Source organism: Pogoniulus pusillus, chromosome 9, assembly GCF_015220805.1.
Source record: "Pogoniulus pusillus isolate bPogPus1 chromosome 9, bPogPus1.pri, whole genome shotgun sequence".
Lineage (NCBI taxonomy): Eukaryota > Metazoa > Chordata > Aves > Piciformes > Lybiidae > Pogoniulus > Pogoniulus pusillus.
In genome coordinates this window covers 37694001-37720584 of record NC_087272.1, presented here as the reverse complement: position 1 = coordinate 37720584, position 26584 = coordinate 37694001, and the positions used below count along the sequence as shown (strand labels likewise).

At 47.8% G+C, this 26584-nt stretch overlaps 2 protein-coding genes across 5 annotated transcripts in view; one reads left to right on the top strand and one right to left on the bottom strand.

Moving 5' to 3' along the window:
• SLAIN2 (SLAIN motif family member 2) overlaps positions 1-24466 on the bottom strand; it is a 53531-nt gene extending 29065 nt beyond the window's left edge. For all 4 annotated transcript variants that reach the window (XM_064149234.1, XM_064149235.1, XM_064149237.1 and 1 more), the window contains exons 1-3: positions 24023-24466; positions 8229-8377; positions 748-912 (exon numbers count right to left, since the gene is read on the bottom strand). In XM_064149234.1, coding sequence (XP_064005304.1) covers positions 748-912; positions 8229-8377; positions 24023-24378 — 670 coding nt within the window. In that variant the 5' untranslated portion in view covers positions 24379-24466. The remainder of the gene's footprint in view (positions 1-747; positions 913-8228; positions 8378-24022) is intronic.
• The window catches only part of TEC (tec protein tyrosine kinase), an 88304-nt gene continuing 85320 nt past the window's right edge, over positions 23601-26584 (top strand). The window contains exon 1 of the mRNA XM_064149230.1: positions 23601-23939. The gene's annotated coding sequence lies outside the window, so the exon portion shown is untranslated. The remainder of the gene's footprint in view (positions 23940-26584) is intronic.

The window sequence follows — 26584 nt, the reverse complement described above, 5'->3', positions numbered from 1 at the left end:
GCCAAGAAAGCATCCATGGAACAGAATAAATGCAGAAAGCATTGCCAGAAGTTGATGCTTCCACTGCTAGCTGCAAAGCCTTGTGGAATTCCTTTTATTTATACAGGCTTCCTTTGATTATACTACTCACATCTGAATCATAGAATCAACCAGGTTGGAAGAGACCTCCAAGCTCATCCAGTCCACCTTATCCCCCAGCCCTATCCAGTCAACCAGACCATGGCACTAAGTGCCTCATCCAGGCTTTGCTTCAACACCTCCAGGGACGGTGCCTCCACCACCTCCCTGGGCAGCCCATTCCAATGCCAGTCACTCTCTCTGTGAAGAACTTCCTCCTAACATCCAGCCTATAAATTAACTGTGGTAGATTCATTCCATACCAAATGTTTCAGTTAATAAGGAACAGGGTAGTTGGAAAGACTTTACTAACATCTAACCTTTGAATACCTTCTTTGCAACTTCCATCCCAGTCAATTACAGGGTCAGTTCTAGAAGCCACTTAGATGTGTTAGGACTCTGCAGAACTAACTCTCAGTGTTTTGAATCTGCATCAGTGATTTTAGGGACTTCCAAAGAAAACATTTTAAATGCATCTCATGCCAGAAAGTCTGTAAAGAGCCTGGAGACTGCATGATGCAAACATCCCATGAAAGATGGACAAGTTTTTGGTGTCTTTCAATGAATTTATATCCTGAGTGCATGAAGGAAGCAAAGAAAAGGCCAGGCCAGACCCTCTCACATGCTTACCTGAGGTACCAGGAGGTATGAGCTGTTTCACTAAAGCAGATTTCACAGGTGTTGAGGAGGGGGAGTTGAAACCACTGCTGTAGGGGCTACTTGTATTGGGACTGTAGGAGCTCGCATAACTGACAGCGCTGAAAGGGCTGCTGTACAAACTCTGCCTCTTGAGAGCTGTGTGAAAGAGGAGGAGAGTGGCAAATTATACAGAAGGAACCAGTGAAAGATGAACACAACACTCCATCACAGCTTCAGTGTGACTTAATGACTATGCAGTTCAAGCAGGACATTTCAGACTTTGGGAAGTTTTTCAGGTGAAGGATTCCACCTCCTAGACATCAGCACACTGTGGGAGGAGTGGGAGGAGAGGACAAGACAAGACAGCAACAAATGGTTGCCCTGCAAAAAATCAAACCTAAGTTCACTACAACTCATCTTTTCAAGATGTTCAATGAAGGCATGGGGAAGGAAGAAGGAAACAACTCAAAAGGCAGCAGTAGCTAAGCTACACTAATACACCTCTGCACAACGCTGTCTGCATCACACAGTGCTTCACCAGGAACCCCAGCACTGCTGCCACAGATCTATCAGTACCACCCACAGACTTCCCCAAAGCACAGGCTAAATGAAAAGCCACTGAGCATGGCAAATACTTCTGCTGACAATTCTGGGTACCTACTGGGCAAGTCAACTGTAGGATTGCTGCTTTCTGCAGAGCTCCTGTTCTAATTGGTGTTTTTATGTTTGTGGATGTCAGCCCCAAATGTAAGATCTAGAACTGGGTCATTCCCTCTGCTACTTAGTGCAAAGATTTCAATGCTGAGGTATTTTCAGATGAACTTTAACCACTGGTGATAGAATCATAGAATCAGTCAGGGTTGGAAGGGAGCACAAGGAGCAGCCACTCCCAACCCCCCTGCCATGCCCAGGGACACCCTACCCTAGAGCAGGCTGCACACAGCCTCAGCCAGCCTGGCCTCAAACACCTCCAGCCATGGGGCCTCAACCACCTCCCTGGGCAACCCATTCCAGCCTCTCACCACTCTCATGCTCAACAACTTCCTCCTCACCTCCAGCCTCACCTCACAGATCATCAAGTCCAACCCTTTACCACAGAGCTCAAGGCTAGACCATGGCACCAAGTGGTCACCTGGGAACCTCCTCCAGCCTGCACAGCCCCAACTCTTTCAGTCTGTGCTCACAGCAGAGTTGCTGCAGCCTCTCAGCATCCTCCTGGCCCTGCTCTGGACACTCTCCAGCATCTCCACAGCCCTCTTGTCCCAGGGGCTCCAGAACTGGATGTAGGACTCCAGGTGGGGTCTCAGCAGAGCACAGTAGAGGGGGAGAATCCCCTCCCTGGCCCTGCTGGCCACACTGCTGCTGCTGCAGCCCAGGCTCTGCTTGGCTTTCTGGGCTGCAAGTGCACACTGCTGGCTCCTGTGGAGCTTCTCCTCCACCAGCACCCCCAAGTCCCTCTGCTCAGGGCTGCTCTGCAGCCACTCACTGCCCAGTATCAGGATGATACTGAAATTCCCCTAGTTGTCAGGGGTTATGATTTGTTTAGTTACTTAACTGACTGTTTTATTCAGAAATTCACATTCTAATATAAGAAACTTCATTTTCAGGAAGTGTGAACCAAAAGGAAAGTGGTGCTTACTTTTGGCAAAATCAATTCCTTCACTGCTGAAAAGTATTTTATACCAAACACCTGTGTTTTAGCAAAGAACAAAATCAAATTGCAAAAACTTTAAACCAAAAAGCTTGAGAGTCAAACTTTAGGACATGTAAATTTAGCTTAAACTGCAGTTCACCTACTAGCTGTAGGAAACTAAATTCATTAAGGCATGAGAGCACTGAAACTATGCATATCTATGATAGACTGACAAGAACAGGCCTGGCAAGTGCATGGCAGTGATCTCAAGTGGTACTTAGAAGACAAAAAAACCCACACATCAGAAATTCAAGTTAGCCAAAGAATACTGTGTGACATTTGTGTTACTGAAAAATGGCTTTGATTGGTGCTGGAATAATTAGGTTAGTGGTAGCAGTGGATAACCAAGCAATTGCACATGACCAGGTGACTTTTGGAGGTCTCTTCCAACTCAAAACCATTCTATGATTTACTAAAAATCTTTTCATTCAGAGTAAGATTTTTGTTTGCCAAGAAGCCAAAAGACCACAGCTGCTGGAGGTGTTTAAGGCCAGGCTGGATGAGGCTCTGGGAAACTTGATCCAGTGTAGGGTGTCCTTGCCCACGGCAGGGGGGTTGGAACTGGCTGATCCTTGTGGTCCCTTCCAACCCAGATTGATTCTGTGATTGTATGAACTGCTGCTCTGAACAGCAAAGCCTGCTTCAGCTCCTCCTCCTGCCCCACTTGGCTCTTGCTCACTGTATCTTCTCAGTTCACCAAAAGACCACAGCTGCTGAGGTGTATAAGGCCAGGCTGGATGGGGCTGTGGGCAGCCTGATCTAGGGTAGGCTGTTCCTGCCCATGGTCTAGTTGATTGGATAGGGCTGGGTGCTAGGTTGGACTGGATGATCTTGGAGGTCTCTTCCGACCTGGTTGATTCTATGGAGGTGGAGGCAGGGGGGTTGGAACTGGCTGATCCTTGTGGTCCCTTCCAACCCAGATTGATTCTGTGATTGTATGAACTGCTGCTTTTAACAGCAAAGCCTCTTTCAGCTCCTCCTCCTGCCCCACTTGGCTCTTGCTCACTAGATCTTCTCAGTTGTTCATCCCACTGGAGTGGGTTTAAGCTTAAAACATGTAGAGTATTTTAACTGCCTGCATCAGTTGAGTTGTTTTAATCATGCTCCAAATCCAACCAGCCTCCAACCAACCAGAGCAGAACTCAGTATGGAGGCAGAAGCAGCAGAAGTGAAAGCTGACTCAAAAGTGGGTACCTTAAATTGCAACTCATGTAAAGCTCCCCTCCAGAATCTAACCCAGTTCAACTTTGATCCTCTAGAGCTGTCTTTCCACTCTAATTAAAACATTAGTAATATCATTTCCAGCTTTCACCACAAGTCTTAAATGATATGCACTAATTTCAGTAATTAGTGAATTCAATTACTCCTACTAAGTTTTCTTGAGGTACCTTCAGTTTATTGAGAGTGTCAGAAGTGAAACCTCCATTTTATTACAAAGCTCACTTAAAACCAGTAATTACAAGCTGGTTGCACCCTGATGAAACTCCTTTGACATCTTCTAGCATTCACATAGGAACTCCCAGCAATCTATTCCAACTGCATCTCTGTTCTCATGCCAAAAGGAATTTAGTTCTCATCTCTCGCAGAAAATGACAGTAAAAAAACACAAACAACACCCTAAAATATAAGCCTGCACAACACTTATCTTGTAGAACCACAGAATCAACCAGATTGGAAGAGACCTCCAAGCTCAGCCAGCCCAACCTAGCACCCAGCCCTGCCCAACCAACCAGACCATGGCACTAAGTGCCCCAGCCAGGCTTGGCTTCAACACCTCCAGCCACGGCCACTCCACCACCTCCCTGGGCAGCCCATTCCAGTGCCAATCACTCTCTCTGCCAGGAACTTCCTAACAACATCCAGCCTAGACCTACCCCTGGCACAGCTTCAGGCTCTGTCTCCTCCTTCTGTTGCTGGCTGCCTGGCAGCAGAGCCCAACCCCACCTGGCTACAGCCTCCCTGCAGGCAGCTGCAGACAGCAATGAGCTCTGCCCTGAGCCTCCTCTGCTGCAGGCTGCACACCCCCAGCTCCCTCAGCCTCTCCTCACAGGGCTGTGCTCCAGGCCCCTCCCCAGCCTCAGTGCCCTTCTCTGGACACCTTTTCCAGCACCTCAACATCTCTCTTGAATTGAGGAGCCCAGAACTGGACACAGCACTCAAGGCGTGGCCTGAGCAGTGCTGAGCACAGAGGCAGAATAACCTCCCTTGTCCTGCTGCCCACACTGCTCCTGAGCCAGGCCAGGATGCCATTGGCTCTCTTGGCCACCTGGGCACACTGCTGCCTCATCTTCAGCTTACTATCTACCAGTACCCTCAGGTAGTGCTGCTTGAGGTTGTTGTGGCCAAAGCTTAGAACCCTGCACTTGGCCTTGTTCAATCTCATCCCATTGGCCTCTGCCCACCCATCCAGCCTGGCCAGGTCCCTCTGCAGGGCTCTCCTACCTTCCAACAGCTCCACACCTGCTCCTAGCTTGCTGTCATCCACACTTACTACACAGTCAAGTGCCTTAAAATACGAAGCACAGATTAGAAGACAAGTGTACTGTTGTGTAACCTTCAGAACAGGCTCTTTGTACACATCCATAATGATACAAAATATTTCATTGCACAGACTTCTTCAGATGAGACAAAACATAAACATGCTTTTGTTACACATAAAAAGTAGGCTGTTATACATGGTGAGGCTTCATATGCCACAGTAGTTTTCATCCTAGCTTTCTCCTGCCTTTCTCAGCACTATTTTTCCCCCAGGATGAAACAAAAGAAGGATTTGAACTAATTTTCCTTTTGGCCTAGAATTACTTTAGCTTCTCCAAGAGAGAGGTCTGTAACTTAGGAGGGCACTACTATTTTTACACCTACAGAAGTGGTCTTATTGAGAGGGTCAGACAACATTAGTAAGACAGCTAACTCATTTTAACACTAAAATGATGCTGTATTTGATAAAACCTTACTTTACAAAAGATTACACAGGTTTCAACATAGAGAGGAGGGTTCATGATCCTCATTTCTCATCTAAATTTTCTAATGTAAAGGATGAGGATGGATGAGGCTCTGGCCAGCCAGATCTAGGGTAGGGTGTCCCTGCCTATGGCAACTAGATGATCTCTTCCAACCCTGACTGATTCCAGGATTCTAACAGTCACACACAGGATGCAGCCTCTAACTGAAGCCAACATCTGGTTACACTGATCTTGAATTTCTCTTTTGCTCTAGAAAACAAGACAAGTTTGAGTGCTGCAAACTCATGTTGAATATTTAGCACTGGATAGTGCTGCACAGAATCAAGCAGGTTGGAAGAGACCTCCAAAGCTCATCCAGGCCAACCTAGCACGCAGCCCTGGCCAAGCAACCAGACCATGGCACTAAGTGCTCCAGCCAGGCTTGGCTGCAACACCTCCAGGCACGAAGACTCCACCACCTCCCTGGGCAGCCCATTCCAATGCCAATCACTCTCTCTGACAACAGCTTCCTCCTAACATCCAGCCTAGACCTGCCCTGGCACAACTTGAGGCTGTGTCCCCTTGTTCTGTTGCTGGCTGCCTGGCAGCAGAGCCCAACCCCACCTGGCTACAGCCTCCCTGCAGGCAGCTGCAGGCAGCAATGAGCTCTGCCCTGAGCCTCCTCTGCTGCAGGCTGCACACCCCCAGCTCCCTCAGCCTCTCCTCACAGGGCTGTGCTCCAGGCCCCTCCCCAGCCTTGCTGCCCTTCTCTGGACACCTTTTCCAGCACCTCAACAGCTCTCTTGAATTCAGGAGCCCAGAACTGGACACAGCACTCAAGGCATGGCCTGAGCAGTGCTGAGTGCAGGGGCAGAATAACCTCCCTTGTCCTGCTGGCCAGTTTCCTGAGCCAGCCCAGGATGCCATTGGCTCTGCTGCCCACCTGGGCACACTGCTGCCTCATCTTCAGCTCCTATCCACCAGGCTCTCTCTGCCTGGCTGCTCTCAGGCACTCTGGCCCCAGCCTGCAGTGCTGCTTGGGGTTGCTGTGGCCAAAGTGCAGAACCCTGCACTTGGCCTTGTTCAGTCTCATCCCATTGGCCTCTGCCCACCCATCCAGCCTGTCTAGGTCCCTCTGCAGGGCTCTCCCAACCACTGCTCCACTCCTTGCACCCCGGTCACAAATCCCTGTGTTCTGGGTACTGTTCAGTGTACAGTTTCAGCCTTTGCCTGTACTAAGCTATATATGATGTTAACTCTTGATGAAAATGTGTATGCCAAGGCAGCATACACAAAGGGACTAGAGGATGATTGAAAGTGACTCAAAACAGAAGGCACTTTCACAAGTTCCATAAGAATAAGAAGTGGCCTTTTCATGTGATCTAACAGCAATGTTTCATTAAGAAACATTTCAGTACAAAGCAGAACAAAGACTGAATTGTTCCAGAGAAGAACTCAAGGAGAAGGGAAAAAAAGTTACAGTCAAACTCAAAAATTTCTGTGTAACCACATAAAGGAGCTGATAGTTGGAGTATGCTTCTGGCAGTGTGTGTTCATGTATTGTTAGCTCCAGATCAGTCATTCTATTAATTCCTGGAGATAGCAGCTAAAAAAATAGGTAGGTCACACATTGCAAGACTGCAGGAAGATGGAAATACAACAAGAGAGCATATACTCATAGCAAGGAAGTTATTTCTCAGTGTAACTTGAAGGGAAAAAAAAGGCTTCAACAAAGAAATTAAAGCAAGAAACAAGATGGGCAGAGAATTTGAACCAGACCTTCAGCATCTTGCTGCTGGGAATAAAATGGTACACAATGTAGAAATTCATCTTCTCAGCACCAAACAGTCCTTTTTCAGTCTCAAATCTAACCAATTAATCTGTATCCAGGAAGAATCATAAACTCTGGATTTTATAAACCTTACTGTGATAAAATCTTAGGTTACTGGGGATAGAAGGAAAAGAATTCAATATTACTGCCCCAAAGTATTTGAAAACTTCAACTTCCATTTCCTTAATTCATAGAATCAGCCAGGATGGAAGAGACCTCCAAGCTCAGCCAGTCCAACCTAGCACCCAGCCCTGTCCAATCAACCAGACCATGGCACTAAGTGCCTCATCCAGGCTTTTAGGATAATAGAATCAAGCAGGCTGGAAGAGAGCTCCAAGCTCAGCCAGTCCAACCTAGCACCCAGCCCTGCCCAACCAACCAGACCATGGCACTAAGTGCCCCAGCCAGGTTTTGCTTCAACACCTCCAGCCACAGCCACTCCACCACCTCCCTGGGCAGCCCATTCCAATGCCAATCACTCTCTCTGCCAGGAGCTTCCTCCTCACATCCAGCCTAGACCTCCCCTGGCACAACTTGAGACTGTGTCCCCTTGCTCTGTTGCTGGGTGCCTGGCAGCAGAGCCCAACCCCACCTGGCTACAGCCTCCCTTCAGGCAGCTTTTTACAAGTGAAATGTAATGGCTCACCTAGCAGGGCACTACCATACTGATAAGCACCTAGATAAGATACTTTAATACAGGCTTCTGTTTTAAACTAAACCAACAAAATCTCCAAGTTAAGGGTAGTGTTTCTCCCTGAAATCTTCTGACCACACTGTAACCATGCAGGCAGTTTAAAGCTCTGAAATTGTGATTCATGGTCTAAAGCTTCACTTTGTTCATACAAATGAGCAGAATGGACTATTGTTTGCAAACCATAATGAACATTTCAGACAGCCCTAACTGCTACATCTCACCCTGCTCTCTCACAACTCTTCATCAGCTAATGCTGACTCCTTTTCAGAATAAATATGCACAACCCAGTGGTATTAGTATGCAGGAACTCACCTGACATTGTCTGTTCCAGCCTGTGGATCAGTGACTTCTTAGCAGATTCAACATCAGGACTTGGGTAATCCAAAACCTGCCTGCACCAAACTAATGGACTGACACATTTTTGCACTGGAGTCGGTTTCTTCTTTGGGGATGTGTATAACCTGGAAAGGAGTGGAAAAATTAACCCTTGAAGACAGAAGAAATAAGCATAAGAGCAGGCATGTAATAAAATACCAAATATTATTCTATTTTTAGAAGGTTTATGTACAGTACTATCCCAAAATATAAAGAAAGCACAATTTTAATGTTTAATTCTTTTGGATACAGCATAAAACTGAGAACTTGGAATCACAGAAACATCCAGGTTGGAAAAGCCCTTCAGGATCACCAATTCCAACCTATAACCCTACTCTACAGTAGATTCACCTTAAACCACAGTGTCACAGTATCATCAGGGTTGGAAAAGACCTCACAGATCATCAAGTCCAACCCTTTAGCACAGAGCTCAAGGCCAGACCATGGCACCAAGTGCCACGTCCAGTCCTGCCTTGAACAGCTCCAGGGACGGCGACTCCACCACCTCCCCGGGCAGCCCATTCCAGTGTCCAATGACTCTCTCAGGGAAGAACTTTCTCCTCACCTCCAGCCTAAATCTCCCCTGGCACAGCCTGAGGCTGTGTCCTCTTGTTCTGGTGCTGGCCACCTGAGAGAAGAGAGCAACCTCCTGGCCACAACCACCCCTCAGGTAGTTGTAGACAGCATATCCCTAAGCACCACATCCAAACCACCTTTAAACACATCCAGACTCAAGCACCTTCCTGGGCAGCTCATTTCAGTGCCAAGGGCTTCTGGTGAGAAGTGAGGTCTGTATTGCTACACTGGGATATACAAACTACTGTGCCAGAGAAAACAGATCCTCACTTTTCAGAGGTATATGGAGAATTCACTCTGCCACGTAAATGCACAAATCAGGATGAATCTTTTCAGATGTAAGTAACATTCACTTGAAAGGAGGAAACAAAGCACCATGCAATATCCAACTGTTTTGTCCCTAAACATAAAGATGAAGCAAAAGTGATAAGCATCTTAACAGCCATGAAACAGGGCTGAAGTGCATGGAACACATCTCAGTAGTCTTGAACAATGAACATCTTATTTTTGCTTGTAATTCCTATCCTAGCACCTGATCCTTTAGTTTTCCTTTGAACGTGGAACAAAAGGACTATCTCTACCCTGAGGGTATACTGTAAAGCATTAAAACCAAGGAACAAGAGATAATGCACATAGGAGAGTAGAGAGAAACAATAAGATCACGTTGGTCTGTGGAATATGCAGAGGCCTTTGCCCATCAGCATCTCCATTTATTTTAGCATCAGTATTCCAGGACAGAAGAAAGAAGTACTCCAGTTTAAAGGCTTCAGACATTTAGCAGACTTTCCCCAACAAAAAGAGGACAGGAAAAGTTCATAACCACACTCAAAATGAGGATATTTAAGCCTGATCTTTGGACCAGAACCAAGCTTGGGAATGTGCTTCAGCACAAACCAACAGTGAAGTGCAAAACCTGCAGCTCTAACCAGAGCTTATGAGTGTGTTAAAATGGACAAATGAGTGTTTCTTCTAGGAGTAATGACAGACTTCATACTCCAAGTGGATATGGTTGTATGCCACACTAACTGGGCAACATCTGACAGCCTCAGCAGCTGTGCTTCCACACAGAGCAGACAGCAGAACCTCTTGTTTCCTCTATGCCAATGATACCAGCAATTCAGAAGTTACTTTCCCCAGCTCTATTACAAGATTAGCTGATTATTCCTCTGTATTTCTGGAACCTGATCTCAGTTTGTTTTCTAAACAGCTTTAGAAGCCTTATTTTTAACTACTCCTGAGGTCACCTCTTACAAAAGCTTCCCAAGAAGCATGCTTATAAAACCACAGATCTTTCACCCACAACACATTGATCACTTTGTTTGGAGCATGCTGTGAAACACTCTCCCTTCAAACACTGAAATCAGACAGGTGCATTTGCAAATGCAAGAGGGAGGATTGTTATTATCACAGAATCAAGCAGGTTGGAAGGGACCTCCAAGATCGTCCAGTCCAACCTAGCACCCAGCCCTATCCAGTCAACCAGACCATGGCACTAAGTGCCTCATCCAGGCTTTGCTTCAACACCTCCAGGGACAGTGACTCAAGGTGGTTCTCTTGTGTCTACACAAGCACAGATATGCACACATTTGTCTGCTAAGCACCATGTTTGCAGTCCCAGCTGGGTCTGGAAAAGCATTAGAAAGCCTTCAATCAGAGCAAGAGCAGGCTTTGTCCTGAATCAAAGGAGGTGACAAGGAAGCAGGAGTGAATCATGAAGCAGAAATGCCCTTTTTGTATCACTTGAGGCTCCTTAACTGTCCCTCCCTGAATTTCAGCTGTATAGATGGATAGAATGGTTTTGGTTGGAAGGGACTTTAAAGATTATCTAGGTCCAACTCCTGTGCAGTGGGTAGGGACACCTCCCCCTATCCCAAGCTGCTCGAAGCCTCATTCAACCTGGCCTTGAACACCTCCAGGGGAAGGACATACACAACCTCCCTGGGCAACCTATTTCAGTGTCTCACCACCCTCACTGTAAAGAATTTCTTCCTGATCTCCAGTCTAAACTGCTTTTCTCAAGCTCCAGGGATGGTGCTTAGCTGATAGGTTTGCAAACAGAAGCTCTTTGTAGCAGCACAAGCAGTCACAACCACACACTAGAGTCCATCTGGCTTGCACTGCTCAGTTCCATGCTGGTCATTAAAACAGACTTTGTAGAAACCCTTACAATCTTTACAGGCACTCTGCCCACAAGAAAAGCTAGCAGCCCATCACATTTTTAGCCCTGAGGATCCTTGGAAAGCACAAGAATCACTCAATCTTTACACTTGTGTGTAAGTCCTTACACAAACTGCTGTCCCTGCTGTGATCATCTGCAGGTAGTTTAATGTTTAACGTTCAGTAGCTCTCTAACACTCCAAATTTACTCTCTTCTCAGTATTTATTTGCACATACTCTTTTCTGCCCTAGGGTAATGTTTACACAACACAAAGTGTCAAAGCCAAGAGACAGCTTCTGTGCTGTCCAGACTAGACAAACTCTGGATAGCTCAGATGCCTTGCTGCCTTTGAGAAGGTCCATGCACATCTGAAGTGTTTACAGTAATGCCCACGATACAGCAGGCAAGGAATTGAGTGCAGGTCCTCTTTGAAAGGCATATCATGTAGGGAGGGGATTGTCCCCTTGTACTCTGCCCTGGTGAGGCCATGCCTTGAGTACTCTTGCTCAGTTTTGGGCACCTCAATACAAGAGCCACGTGGAGGTGCTGGAGCCAGTGAAGAGGAGGGCAAAGGAGCTGGGGAAGGGCCTGGAGAATAAATGAGAGGTGACTGAGGGAGCTGGGGATGGTTAGAGTGAAAGAGAGGAGACCTCATCACTGCCTACAGCTATCTGAAAGGACACTGTGGAGAGGTTGGTGCTGGTCTCTTCTCACAGGTCATTAGTGCTAGAATAAGGGAGAATGGCCTCAAGCTGCCACTGGGTAGGTTTAGACTGATCATTAGGAAAAATGTTTTCCCAGCAAGAGTGATTGGCATTGGAATGAGCTGCCTGGGGAGATGGAGGAGTCATCAACTCTGGATGTGTTTAAAGGTGGTTTGGATGTGGTGCTTGGGGATATGTTTAGGGTGCATCTTGCAGAGTAGGGTTCTGGGCTGGACTTGGTGATGCTGAGAGCCTTTTCCAACCTCAATGTTTCTGTGATTCAACAAACCTAATCAAAAAGATAAGCTCCAGGACTTCATTTTCTGCTATTTCCAATCCTTACATTTGCTTTGCAGTTTTAGTGAGGCAATCCAGGCTCACACAGCTCCCATTTTCCCCTCTTCCTTTGTAACCAAACACATATTGCATATTCTCTCCCTCCTTTCCAGTCACCTAGTTTTCCTTTAACAGCCTTTGTTTCACACCTTACATCAAGACAGAAATTCAGAATACATCTATTTCATGCAGCTCCACCACCTCATGACAAACATATGTGCATTGATACAGGAACACAATGGCTCTTTCAGGACAGCTCCCTGCACATGATGCAGTTATAGTCTATTATAAAGCAGTGATCTTCGTTTTTCATCTGATGAAGAACAGGCAAACTCACATTTTAAACTGACTTAATTCTACTTGGTTTGTCTGATTTGGAGTAAGAGGGAAAAAAATGGCCAAGGGAAAAGTTAAAAGAGGTATTTCTACTACTACTTCCTCTCCTCCCAATAGCAGGAAGGAAAAAAAAAACAGAAAGCAGACTGTGAAGCAGCCACAAACAACTTAAATAAGGCTAAATAATCTTCTCTGTCAAACTCCTGTTTAACTCAAAGGGGGTACCTGTGTCTGGGTCTGAGCTCCCCAGTTCAAGAAGGACATGGTACTGCTTGAGAGGGTACAGCCCCATCCCTGGAGGTGTTTAAGGCCAGGCTGGATGAGACTCTAGACAGCCTGACCTAGTGTGAGGTGTCCCATGCCACAGCAGGGGGGTTGGAACTAGATGATCCTTGCAGTCCCTTCCAACCCTGACTGATTCTATGATTTATAGCATGTCTTATGAAGGAAGGCTGAGGGACTTGGTGCTTTTTAGCCTAGAGAATACTGAGGGAGGAATGCTTATAAATACTTACAGGGTGGGTGAGTGTCAGGAAGATGGGGCCAGACTTTTGTCAGTGGCCAAAAGCATCGCTTGCCCAACGACAGGGCAAGAGGCAATGGGTACAAACCTGAACAGAGGAAATTCCATGTAAACAGAAGGAGGAATTTCTTTACTTTGAGGGTGGAGCAGCACTGCAACAGGCTGCCCAGAGAAGTGCTGGAGTCTCCACGTCTGGAATCATTCAAAGCCTGTTTGGATGCTGTGCAACCTGTTCTAGGTCACCCTGCAGTGACAGCAGAGTTTGGCTTAATTTCTGGGGGTCCCCTCCAATCCCTATCACTCTGTCATCAATTCTTAGCTGAAGACCATTGCAGAAGAGATCCATTGCCATTTGTATCTGGCTAATGCACTCTGCAGCAAGGCAACAGCACAATCAGTTGAAGATTGAAGCTTAGCTACGGAATGGCTTCATACATCTTTCAACACTACTAAATCATCTTCTCAAAACAGGAAGTTGAAAACGATTGAGGAAGCTGACAGCCTGCAGTTACCACCCCTACAACAAATGGTACTTATCAGAAACCTCCGTTCCAGAAGCAAAGAATTAACCTTCCAGCATCCAGTTTCTCCAGGAGACACCAAAGACTCCACAGTACAGCAACAGAAGGTCAATTGAAAGAAAACAGTATATAAAAAGCAGCTGAGGAGCTTTGACCTATTTTGAAACAGCATCTTAAGAAGCCCAGACACTATGACACTGCTGCAGGCAGCAATATTCCCTTCCTTCAGCTGTCTGTAGGCAACTATGCCCCAGCAATGCCAACCTGAATTTTAAAGCAGACAGGAGCTCTACTGATGAGTTCCAGGAAGATGCAGTGCACAAAGGGCAGAGCTTTTGCACAAAGCTGTCTCTGCCAGCTCAGATGATCACATCAGCTGAATGGGCAAGCTTCAGCCTGTTGCACTGGGACACAGCTTGAGTCAGAAAACACTTTGAAGAAAGAGAACACAACACTGAGGTAGGAATAAAATAGCTCTATAGGTCTTGCTTCACCTGGGGAACACACCTCTGTGCTTAGAATACAAGAGGCCAGCTGCCACAAGCATGGAACAAGAAGCAAAGGTTCTAATTAGGAAGAAAGGCAGAGTCTTTGTGTATCAAACTCCTTCTCCTGCTTAGTAGAAGGGAGATGGAGAAAACAAGCAGATGAACATGAAGTCACAAATCCAAATTAGAAAGAAGATGGCAAGTGGAAGGAATTAGAGTCATTAACTTTATTGTACTTGCCAGTTTTCTCAGAGGCAATGAAACAGAATGCACAAAACATGGTGCAGGTAAAAGCAGGACTGAGAAAGCAACTTGAGGATGTGAAGAAAAAAGAGAAAATCCAAGGACTGATCAATAAGAAAGTCTCATAAAATACAAGAGGGAAACTCTACAATGAAAAGCTGCTAAAAAGAAATCTATCAGGAGATAGATACTGGGTGGTATGAAAAAGAGACAATTTAGAACTCTACAGTGGCAACCTAAACTCTTCTAGGTTCCAGGAGAACCAATCTGGAGCAAATTCAGTAAGTTAAAAGATAAGATGGCTTTTGAATAAACAGCTACAGGTAAATCATAGAGTCAAGCAGGTTGGGAGGGACCTCCCAGCTGATCCAGCCCAACCTAGCACCCAGCCTTACCCAATCAACCAGACCATGGCACCAAGTGCCTCATCCAGGCTTTTCTTGAACACCTCCAGAGTCTCTGATTAAGAAAAATACAATTCCAGACCTAAATGCCATCCCTGCATGTAACTGGCTTACAGGTGTCCTTCCTTCCTCCACCCCCATAAAGTTCTTATCCTGCAGTTGTAACTGACAGATACCTTGCTCAGGTAATTACTAATTTGTTGGTGTACTTAACTGAATGCTTCTAGCTTTGAAAGATGAGATACAGCAAAACTTCAGGTCTCTCAAAATGAGCTGAAAACTACAAAATCCATTGACAAGCTCATGAAACCCTTTTATTAGAAGAGCACATCTCTGCTACAGGATGAGATTTTTTCAAGTGGAGTTGGGAGGACTCAGGGAGGTTGCAAAGTGCAACTGGGAACATAACTACCTTCCTGTCACTAACAATTAAAGATAATTAGCTGTGCCCTGGGTAGTGGCTGGAAAATAATGCCAGTGTTCATTTCCTCATCTTAAAAGGACATGTTGCTGTCTGAAAGGAATGCTATAGAAGGGGTAAAGGGGTCTTGCTACAGAAGGGGTAAAGGGGTCTTCAAAGTCTTGGAGGACTCCTCTAATAGCATCATGTAGCTCCCCCAGAACTGCCACAACAACTATACAACTGCCCACTGTTTGAGAAGCCTTTCAGAAGGGATGTTAGAGTCTGTATGCTCTAATGTGGTCCTGATGATCCTTACATGGAAAAGTTGAGGAGTTGTGTGGCCTATTAAACATGTTCCAAATATAAGTCTGCTTAATTACTAGGCTTGAGAGCTCTAATAATGCCTATACACAGCAGAGATGTGAATCATGCCTAAACCAGACATGATCGTGAGGTTAACTTCAGGGGCATCATTAATAAAGGAAATTCATACCAAAGCCTTCATAGTATCAAACATGTTCAAATGCCATAAATGTCATGAGAAGTTAGAAATGGGAAAAAACATGTCCTTCCTTCAGTCCTCAAGCATCTGTTTCAAGAGGGGATCCTATTAATGTTTGTAAATATCTGAATGGTGGGTGTCTAAGTGAAGGTGTCAGTCTCTGGCCAGGGCTGGATGATCTTGGAGGTCTCTTCCAACCTGGTTGATTCTATGACTCTCTCTTCAGTGGTTCCCTGTGACAGGACAAGGGGCAATGGATACAAACTGGAACACAGGAAATCTCCTATCAACGTGAGGAAAAAAACTTCTTTACTCTGAATCACAGAATCATGGAATTAACTAGGTTGGAAAAGTGCTCTAGGACCATCAAGTCTAACCTATCACCTAACCCTTCAAATTAACTAAATCATGGCACCAAGTGCCTCATCCAGCCTCCTCTCAAACACCTCCAGGGATGGTGACTCCACCTCCCCAGGCAGCCCATTCCAATGGGCAATAACTCTTTCCATGAAGAATTTCTTCCTAATGTCCAGCCCAAACCAGCCCTGGTGCAGTTTGAGACTGTGTCCTCTTGTTCTGTCACTGGGTGCCTGGGAAAACAGAGCAGTGCTGAGCGTGCTGGGGCACCAGAACAGGCTGGCCAGAGAGGTTGTGGAGTTTCCTTCTCTGTAGACTTCCAAGACCTATCTAGATGCAGTCCTTTGTGACCTGCCCTGGGTCATCCTGCTTTGGCAGAGGTCTGGACTCGAGGATATCCAAAGGTCCCTTCCAACCCCTACCATTCCACGACTCTATGAAATGTAGATACCTCAAAGTATCACAGTATCACAGTATCATCAGGGTTGGAAGAGACCTCAGAGATCATCAAGTCCAACCCTTTACCACAGAGCTCAAGGCCAGACCATGGCACCAAGTGCCACGTCCAACCTTGCCTTGAAGTGCCCCAGGGACGGCGACTCCACCACCTCCCCAGGCAGCCCATTCCAGTGTCCAAAGAATCATCATTTGATGCTACATCAGTTATTTCATTTGACTAACTGGTAACTTCAGTAATCCTTAGTTCTCTCACATGTTTCTTCCCCAACTAGGAAGATAAATTGAAAAGCCATTAAATGAACTTTGTTAAAAACCACCTTTAAATCAGATCAACATTTAATCTGCCACAAAATGAAAAGCATTAACTTCTCTTTTAGTTAGGTCACAGGGCAGGAATTGATCAGAACCTGTCCAGTTTCCAAGAGACCTAAATCACATTTATAAATGTCATTTTAGCAGCTGAGGAGGAATTGCTGAGATGTTATTTCAGCAGTGGGAGTTCATTTAGAATCACAGAATCATAGAATCAACCAGGTTGGAAGAGACCTCCAAGATCATCCAGTCCAACCTAGCACCCAGCCCTGGCCAAGCAACTAGACCATGGCACTAAGTGCCTCAGCCAGGCTTTTCTTGAAGACCCCCAGGGACGGTAACTCCACCACCTCCCTGGGCAGCCCATTCCAATGCCAATCACTCTCTCTGTGAAGAACTTCCTCCTAACATCCAGCCTAGACCTCCCCCACCACAACTTAAGACTGTGTCCCCTTGTTCTGTTGATGGTTGCCTGGGAGAAGAGCCCAACCCCAGCTGGCTACAGCCTCCCTTCAGGTAGTTCTAGACAGCAATGAGCTCACTCTTGAGCTGAGATGTTATTTCAGCAATGGGAGTTCATTCAGAATCATAGAATCAAGCAGGTTGGAAGAGACCTCCAAGCTCATCCAGTCCAACCTAGCACCCAGCCCCATCCAGTCAACCAGATCATGGCACCAAGTGCCTCATCCAGTCTCTTCTTGAAGACCTCCAGGGATGGTGCCTCCCCCACCTCCCTGGGCAGCCCATTCAGGTGCAGCTCTATCCTAAAACACCCACCTGCTGCTTTGCTAGGCTCACTGTAACAAAATTTAGGGTTCTAAAACAAAGTTGGTGCTCAGAGGGCATTAAGCAGTATGAGCTGAAAGACAATAATTACAGATTGCAACCATGTTTGTACTTGGGTCACTTAGCCAGCTAACTGGAAAGGATGACTACAACAGAAACGTAGACTGCTAAAGATAGGTGCCAATTGAACAGAAATAGCTGCCAAATGAGAATGTGTATAATAGCAGAGCTACTCACTTTCCATTTTAACTAAGCAGGATACCAGCCCAATATGAGGCCTTCAATAACACAAAAAATATGACTTTGAACTGTTAACATCAATGTAAACCACCCACCAGCAATTTCACTTGAAAGAGTGACCAGCTGCCTTTTGTTTGTAAGTGAAGTCAGTGAGCAGGAGCTATTTCAGTCCTAGCAGGCAGCTCTCACACTGCAGTGATATGAAAACATGGGTGAGTGCTAGGCTGGCTTTTCCAGCACTACCATTTAAAGGGGGGGGACACAAGTTCTGATATTTGCTGAGCAATTAGATGTACTCACACAGGAAGCTCTTTGATGCATATCAGTTTGGGAGAAAGAGCACTGCTGTTGTTTTCCTCGTGTTTAAAAGAAACCTCAGAAAGTTTAGCTCAGTGCCTAACAAGTTACTGCAAATCAAGTTACAGTGGGTTCACAGCACATTAACCAATCCCCAGTAATTGCCCACGTGTGCACACTTAGCCTGCAATAAACTTGGGGCAGTTCACTTCTAAAAAGCAGCAGAGCAAGCCACCTTATGTACTGTTACCAAGCTGTCTCCCAGGTGCAATATATATCCACACCCAACCTTACCCAGCAAGTCAGGTGAGGAGCTACGTATCTTGCCCTGCCTCTCTGGAGACTTCTCCACCTGGTCCCTTTTTCTGTCCCTTTGTTGTTCACAGAATCATAGAATCAAGCAGGTTGGATAAGACCTCCAAGCTCAGCCAGTACAACCTAGCACCCAGCCCTAGCCAGTCATCTAAACCTTGGCACTAAGTGCCTCAGCCAGGCTTGGCTTCAACACCTCCAGCCACAGTGACTCCACCACCTCCCTGGGCAGCCATTCCAATGCCAATCACTCTCTCTGACAACAACTTCCTCCTCACATCCAGCCTAGACCTGCCCTGGCACAGCTTGAGACTGTCCCCCCTTCTTCTGGTGCTGGCTGCCTGGCAGCAGAGCCCAACCCCACCTGGCTACAACCTCCCTGCAGGTAGTTGTAGAGAGTTTTAATTAACTAACAAAAAAGGCCTGCACAGCTTGAAATTGGAGGGGGGAAATCAATTTGATTCCAATCTGGTCCAAGACCAGCTAAAGAGGAACACCTATATCATAGCTTACCAAAGTCACTGCTGACTTCTTAAGGAAGTAATTAGCAAGCCTAAAGGAAAGTCTCCCTGGGCCAGGCACAGCTCAGTTCCATCAGAAAGTGCACAGCTGAAACGTGATAGAAAGTTTCACCATATGGCTAAGAAACTCTCTCTTAATTCACTGAAACACTTCAATTTAATGTGATTTGAAGATGATCTTATGGCTGGTCTCTTTTAAAACCTAAAGCACATCTGGATTTAACTAATGACAGAAAACCAAACCAACAAACCAAAAAAAACCCCAACCCAGTCTGTGCTAGTTTGAAGCTAGCTAGAATGTTTTGGTGAGAAGAACTAGATTATAGGCTGTGAGAATGAAACAAGGGTGATGTCTACTTCACTCATAGGCTTGCTGAGATGTATAAGAACAAGAACATAAACACAGGTAACAGAGCCTTTCTCTGGGCTTTTTGGGCTGCACTTCTCTCTCTAACCTGCCTGACTAATCCTTCTGCTTCCTAACCCTCCTGGCTGACCCTCCAAACTACCTTAAACGTAAGGCAAACTCTGGGGTAAGGTAGAGGGGTGGGGAGAAGAGGGAAGGCAGTTGGGAGCCCCTCCTGGGGACTCTGGTTTCTGGGAGGGCTGCTGTGTTTCTGTATTACAATATATACAGAAATAGACAAGTTAAAAAGTAACTGTCTGCTTGTATATCATGCTTAGCTGTAAATATAAAGCTTCATTCAATTCCCAGATGGACTGAGCCTAATCTGGGTGATTTTTCCAAGCTGGGGGGGGGTACACCCAAACCATCACACCAGTCCCAGTGTTCACTAACACTGTAATGCTGTTTTAACAGCCAATGCTGCTAACCAAAGCAACACTGTCAAAAAAGCAATTTTACCTTCTCCTTTCAGTTTCTGCTTCACACTTGTGGCCTGTGTAGACTTCTCTAAAGCCACTTAAAAGAATTAAAACTTAAAAATGAGATGCTCAGTTCTGAAACACAGAGACAAAAACCCAGGGCAGACAGTAGAAACATAGAATCAACCAGGTTGGAAGAGACCTCCAAGATCATCTGTTTCAGTTCCATCTTAAATTCATAGCCAAACTTCACAGGCACTAATCTCATGAGAGCACTAAATGCAAAAGAAAGTCATTTCAGCAGGGAAGCAAACTATTTCTTCTGCCATTACAAGGCTGCAGACAATTTCCTAATGGGGTATGTGAATACATGGACTGAAAAAAATGCCTGTACTACACAAAGCAGAGAGCAGAACAGAGAGAACCAGCACCCTTCACCATCTATTATCTTCCACAGCAAAGCTCTTCTGAAATTCACAGCAAAGACAAATCTATGCAGACAAACAAAACACCTAAGCAACAATTTTATGCACAAGCTGCAATTTAAGTGTCACTTGTTTCCACCTGAGGTGTCCTTAGCTGGGAAATGGTCTTTGCTTTCTACAGTGATGCAATCCCATAATTTAAACAGGATTTTAGGTTAAGCTGTAGCGATCTAAATCCATTTCTACCTGAAAAGAGTTCACATGAGGTATGAATTTCGAGCACATGCACCCTTACAGTTGATTCAATTACTCTGTGTGTGACCTGGCCTAACTGAGGCCTTTACAGTGGGATCTTACTGCAGCCAGTTCTGCAGCCCCTATGACAAGAGGGCTGTGGAGATGCTGGAGAGTGTCCAGAGCAGGGTCAGGAGGATGCTCAGAGGCTGCAGCAGCTCTGCTGTGAGCACAGACTGAAAGAGTTGGGGCTGTGCAGGCTGGAGCAGAGGAGGCTCCCAGGGGACCTTCTTGTGGCCTTCCAGGATCTGAAGGGGGCTACAAAAAAGCTGGGGAGGGACTTTTTAGGCTGTGAGGGAGTGGCAGGACTGGGGGGAATGGAGCAAAGCTGGAGGTGGGGAGAGTGAGGCTGGAGGTGGGGAGGAAGTTGTTGAGCATGAGAGTGGTGAGAGGCTGGAATGGGTTGCCCAGGGAGGTGGTTGAGGCCCCATGGCTGGAGGTGTTTGAGGCCAGGATGGATGAGGCTCTGGGAAGCTTGATCCAGTGTAGAGTGTCCTTGCCCATGGCAGGGGGGTTGGAACTGGCTGATCCTTGTGGTGCCTTCCAACCTTGACTGATTCTGTGATCTTTACAGAGTCATAGAATGGTTTGGGTTGGAAGGGACCTCAAAGATCATTCAGTTCCAACTCCCAACCATAGGCAGGGACACCTCCCACTAGAATAGGTCACTCAAGGTGTCATCCAGCCTGGCCCTGAACACCTCCAGGAAGGTTGTGGATGACAGAATCACAGAATGTGATCTTTGATCACAGCCTCCCTGAGCATCCTGTGCCAGTGTCTCACCGCCCACACTGTAAAGAATGTCTTCCTAACATCCAGTTTCAATCTCCCCTCTGCCCATTTAAGCCCATTCCTCTTTGTCCTGTCATTACAAAACCTTGTAAACATTCCCACCTCAGCCTTTCTGTAGGCTCCCTTCAGATACTGGAATGCCACTATGAAACAGTTTAAAAGAAATCCACTTACACCACAACTCCTATTTTTCACAAACTTGTTGCTTTTGGATTGCTCCACCAGGTTCACTGACAATTGCCTGTTTCACTGACAGCACTAACTCCATTCATCAAATGCAGAACTAGAAAGTTACCCTACCTGCCTAAAAATTTAGTACCTCAATGACTGAATTAAGTTGTTGGTCATAAATTTCTGGAGTTTGGTTTCTGGTTTTATGGAGCAGTTGGAAAAAAATAAACAATCAATCATCAATCAAGCCAAAGCACATTTATCAGTGAGTGCATATTAAACTATAGCACGGGTAGAAGGGGGAAAAAGGTTTTATTACATGGCCATACTTCTTTATATGGAGCACAGCTTTTAACAACTGCTCTTTTCTAGGTCTACAACTGAAAATTAGCATTGCAGCTGCTAAAATATTAGGAAAGGAATTAAAGTATGGAATAGGCTGCATTTAAATGATGTTGTCTGTTGAGGTTTGTAACTTGCACAGAAACAGGACTGAAGCCACAATAACAGGCAGCACTAAGTAATGTGCCAAACACCTGCCACCAGCAAGAGCTGTGCTGACTGCCCCATGAATGCCCAGCACTGCATAAACAAAACCACGCAGCGTTTCTGCTGTCGCCATATCCTCTGTTGTGACATTAACTTCCACTGGAAAGATCAATTATGCTGTGCATGATTTAGGTTTTAGACATAAAAGAGTAATATCTATTGTCACTAGAATCTGTGACATTGACATATTTGGCCACCCCACTCCAAATTTATTATGTTTCATTTCCCTCGTGCTGTAAGCCACATAGCATAAAAGGAGAAATAAGAGTAGCTGCTTTGCACAGCTCATCATCTGGAAGGTGATGCCTTGTGCTAATTTAGCATAGAATCAACCAAGTTGGAAGAGACCTCCAAGATCATCCAGGCCAACCTAGCACCCAGCCCTATCCAGTCATCTACACCACAGCACTAAGTGCCTCATCCAGTCTTTTCTTGAACACCTCCAAGCATGGCGACTCCACCACCTCCCTGGGCAGCCCATTCCAATGCCAATCACTCTCTCTGACAACAACTTCCTCCTAACATCCAGCCTAGACCTCCCCTGGCACAACTTGAGACTGTGTCCCCTTGCTCTGTTGCTGGGTGCCTGCCAGAAGAGACTAACCCCACCTGGCTACAATGTCCCTTGAGGTAGTTGTATACAGCAATGAGGTCACCCCTGAGCCTCCTCTTCTGCAGGCTGCACACCCCCAGCTGCCTCAGCCTCTCCTCACAGGGCTGTGCTCCAGGCCCCTCGCCAGCTTTGTTGACCTTCTCTGGTCACCTTCCAGCACCTCAACATCTCTCTTGAATTGAGGAGCCCAGAACTGGACACAGCACTCAAGGTGTGGCCTGAGCAGTGCTGAGTACAGGGGCACAAGAACCTCCCTTGTCCTGCTGGCCACACTGCTCCTGATGCAGGCCAGGATACCATTGGCTCTCCTGCCTACCTGGGCACACTGCTGCCTCATCTTCAGCTACTATCTACCAGTACCCCCAGATCTCTTTTTTCCTGGCTGCCCTCAGCCACTCTGTCCCCAGCCTGTGGCGCTGCAAAGGCGAGTTGGATGAGAACAAGCTTATGCTCTCATACTCCTCCAGTGGATCAGGCTGGATGTCAGGCAAATGATCCTCCGAGGAAGCACACACACTGTCTCCTCCCTAAGCAACTAAACATTGCTCACACATGGCATCGTTCCAGTGCTTCTAAAGGTAGTTCTCACTCTAAAGCACATTTTCCTTTGTTCAATTTTTTAAACTGTCTGCCTGTTCCCTCACAAAGATGTTTGCAGATGAGCCTACAACCAGTTCTGACCCCTGTCAGACCACTTTTGGTACACACTTTTCTTCCCTGGACATGCTTGCCCTGTGTTCCTCTGCTGACACTGTGCTCCTCCCTTGCATTTCTCCTGCAGATGTAACGCTGCTCCTCCACTACGGTCACAGGCAACTTCAGTAAGGCAGCTGGGGAACAGCACGATGGTAAGGGAGAGCAAACCTGGATTCTCAGTAGAAGCTCATCCAAGGTGAGCTGTCACCTGCACGGCTGAAGCAGCAGGGTAAGCAGTCTAAAAAGAGAGGAATCACCTAAGGTAAATTGTGGTTCTGCATTGTAGAAATAAAACACCCGAGGACAGCAGGTTTAGGAGATGAAGCAGCAAAGCAGCACGTCACCTTTGCTGCCTGAACAGCTGAAAGAAATCAAGGCTTAAAACAGGCTTGATGCACGTCTCAAGTGGTGTAGCAGCACCTGTGAGCTAATTCTGCACCACCCCAGAAATCCTCCACAAGTTTCTCAACGCCTCCGCACCTTCTGAACTTGTGGAAACGCTGACAACTGATCTAGCAGCAGCAGCAGCGGCGGAGCACACTCCTGTCTCCAAGTGACCCGATAGAAAAATGTCCTCAACCACGACCGAACAAAAGCAGAGAGCTGAGGGCATCCAGGGAAACGCGAGGTGATGGGCAGAAACCCACACACCCTTCCCCTGCAGGCTTCAGCACATCCTGGGGAGCTAATCCCTTCGCCCAGCCCCAGAGGGCGAGGCTGCCTCTCTACACAAAGCCCGGAGACCACCTCCGACTCCAGGCACCCCTCTAGAAACGAACGGCACCTTCGCCCCGAGGACCGCAGGGTAAGCGCAAGGCTCTGGCTCTTCCGCCTACCGGCAGCGAAAAGGGACACCCCACCCCGTCCCCACCCCGTCCCCACGCTCACCAGCCGGTCTCGTCCTCCTCGCAGCCGGCCAGCCGCTCCAGCTCCTCCGGCCTCAGCAACGCCGCGTCGTCCAAGAGGCCGCTGCCCTCCCCGCCGGCCGCCACGCCGCCGGGCTCCTCGAGGGGCGGGCGCCGGGCAGCCGCCCTGGGGCTGAGGCAGCGGCCGTCGGGCGGGGAGGCGGCGGGGGGCGAGGGAGAAGGCCCACCGCTGAGGAGGCGCTTGGGGCTGGCGGGGGCGGCGGGCAGGGCGCCGTGGCGGCTGCGGAGCTGCTCGTTCTGCTTTTCCAGCTTCTTCACCAGCTCCTGCAGCTTCCGCACCTCCGCGTCCGCGTTCACGCCCGAGCCGACGTCCTCCATGGCGCCCGCTGGCAGAGGGACGGCTGCGCGGGGAAGGGCGGCCGCGCCGCCCCGTCTACATGGCCGGGCGGCCCGCGGCGGGGGAGGGCTGTGGCGCGGCGGGGCGGGCCGCGGGGGCCCGCTGGCTGTCCCCTCCTCCGCGGCGGCGGCGGGCGGGCGGCTCGGGGCGGGCGCGGCGGACGCGCATCCGGCCGCGGCCCCGCTCTCCGCCCACGTCACAGGCGGCACCCGGAAGCTTCGCTCGGCTGCGGGCGGGCGGCGTTGCCGGGGCCGCGGTGACGTTGCCGGGGCCGGAGCCTCTCCGCAGCAGTCGGGGAGGGTGCCGGGGCTGAGCCGCCTATATTCGCCTCTTGCCGGCCCTGTCAGGGAGGGCCTTTCCTCCCGGCCGCTGTCAGCGGCTGCTCCGCTGCCGAGGCAGAGCCTGGCCTGGTGTCCAGTCGCGCATCTCGGCCAATGCCGGTTCCGCGCAGGAGCTCCGTGCCAAGCCCTGGGCTGCCTTCTCCAAACGCTCGAATCCTCCGCAGGCCCTGGGCCTTCCGTGTGTGGCAGGCACGTGTGAAGAGTTCTTGGGGCAGGAGTGGAGCATTTCCTGGTGCATAAACACATGCATTACGTACACAGACTCATTTAGGCAGCGACATGAAATTGCATCTGTAACAGGATTCTTACACTGTCAGGTTTGAGGGTTTAGTGGGACTTGGTGGTTTGTGTCCCCGTCTGCTGCCGGGGTGGGAGTTTTCTGCCTTGCCTTTGCCCGAGTGGTTGTGAGACAGTGCCCTCAGCGCCATCCCATAACAGATCTTTCCTCTTCCCAAGCTGCCACCTAGTCCACAGCTTTGTTTTGCAGCCTACATTTGCTGGGGAGAGGAAGACCAACAGCAGATGGGCTGAAGGAGAACCTGGAATAGGTTGCCTAGGAAGGTGGTGGAAGCCTCATCCCTGGAGGGGTTTAGGCTAAATGAGGCTGTGGACATGTGTGAGGTGTCTGTGGCCATGGCAGGGGGGTGGAACTGGATGATCCTTGTGGTCCCTTCCAAACCTGACTGATTCTATGGTGATGAAGCTGGTGAGGAGCCCTGCGAGGAGAGGCTGAGGGAGCTGGGGGTGTGCAGCCTGCAGCAGAGGAGGCTCAGGGCAGAGCTCATTGCTGCCTGCAGCTGCCTGCAGGGAGGCTGTAGCCAGGTGGGGTTGGGCTCTTCTGCCAGGCAGCCAGCAACAGAAGAAGGGGACACAGCCTCAAGTTGTGCCAGGGCAGGTCTAGGCTGGATGTTGTTAGGAAGTTGTTGGCAGAGAGAGTGATTGGCATTGGAATGGGCTGCCCAGGGAGGTGGTGGAGTGGCCGTGGCTGGAGGTGTTGCAGCCAAGCCTGGCTGGGGCACTTAGTGCCATGGTCTGGTTGACTGGATAGGGCTGGGTGCTAGGTTGGACTGGCTGAGCTTGGAGCCCTCTTCCAACCTGCTTGATTCTAATATACTGTTAGACCCTTACCAGATTCCAGGTAGTTGTTTCCTCCAAACCTTAAGTGTTTAACCATACTAAAACACTTCCAGGGTGGAATCTTTTATTATTAAAACAATTTAAATTACTCTTATTGTAATCTGCCTTCGTTACCTGCTAGCAAAAGCAAAGTTTTTATCAGCAACAACATTTACCACAGACTTTTGCAGAACTCTCACAACCATATAACCATCTTGGGCAATGAAATGAGGCCTTTGGGCACTCATGGACACCACATTAATAACCATCAGCTGTGACACTTGAAGTCTAGTCTGTTAATCAGTTGATAAGTCCAGTTCATTCTCTCTCTTAGCTCTCTATCATTTGGTATCAAGTGGAATGCTTTAAGGGAATTCTGACGTATTCCATGAGCACAGCTACATTATTAACAGACCTTAAGAGTTCCCCAAAAAGGCAAGCAAAATGATGAAAAGGGTTTTGACAATGAGGATCTTGTGTGACACTGGTGGTTGCTGGGTGTGACCATGGTCCTAACCTATGCAGAGAAGCTTATTCCAGCTAAGGATATTTGTAGCAGGACCACACAGTGTAGCTTCCTTCTTCTTTTTCTGTCTTGGCTCCAGTTGCAGGTGGTGTGATAAATCTTGGACTAATGATACTTTCCTAATAGCAGTAGAAGGAGTTCAGCTACTGGGATCAGGAAGGGGCTGGTGGCTGGGGTCAGGAGGAGGGCAGTGTGAAGAGAAGC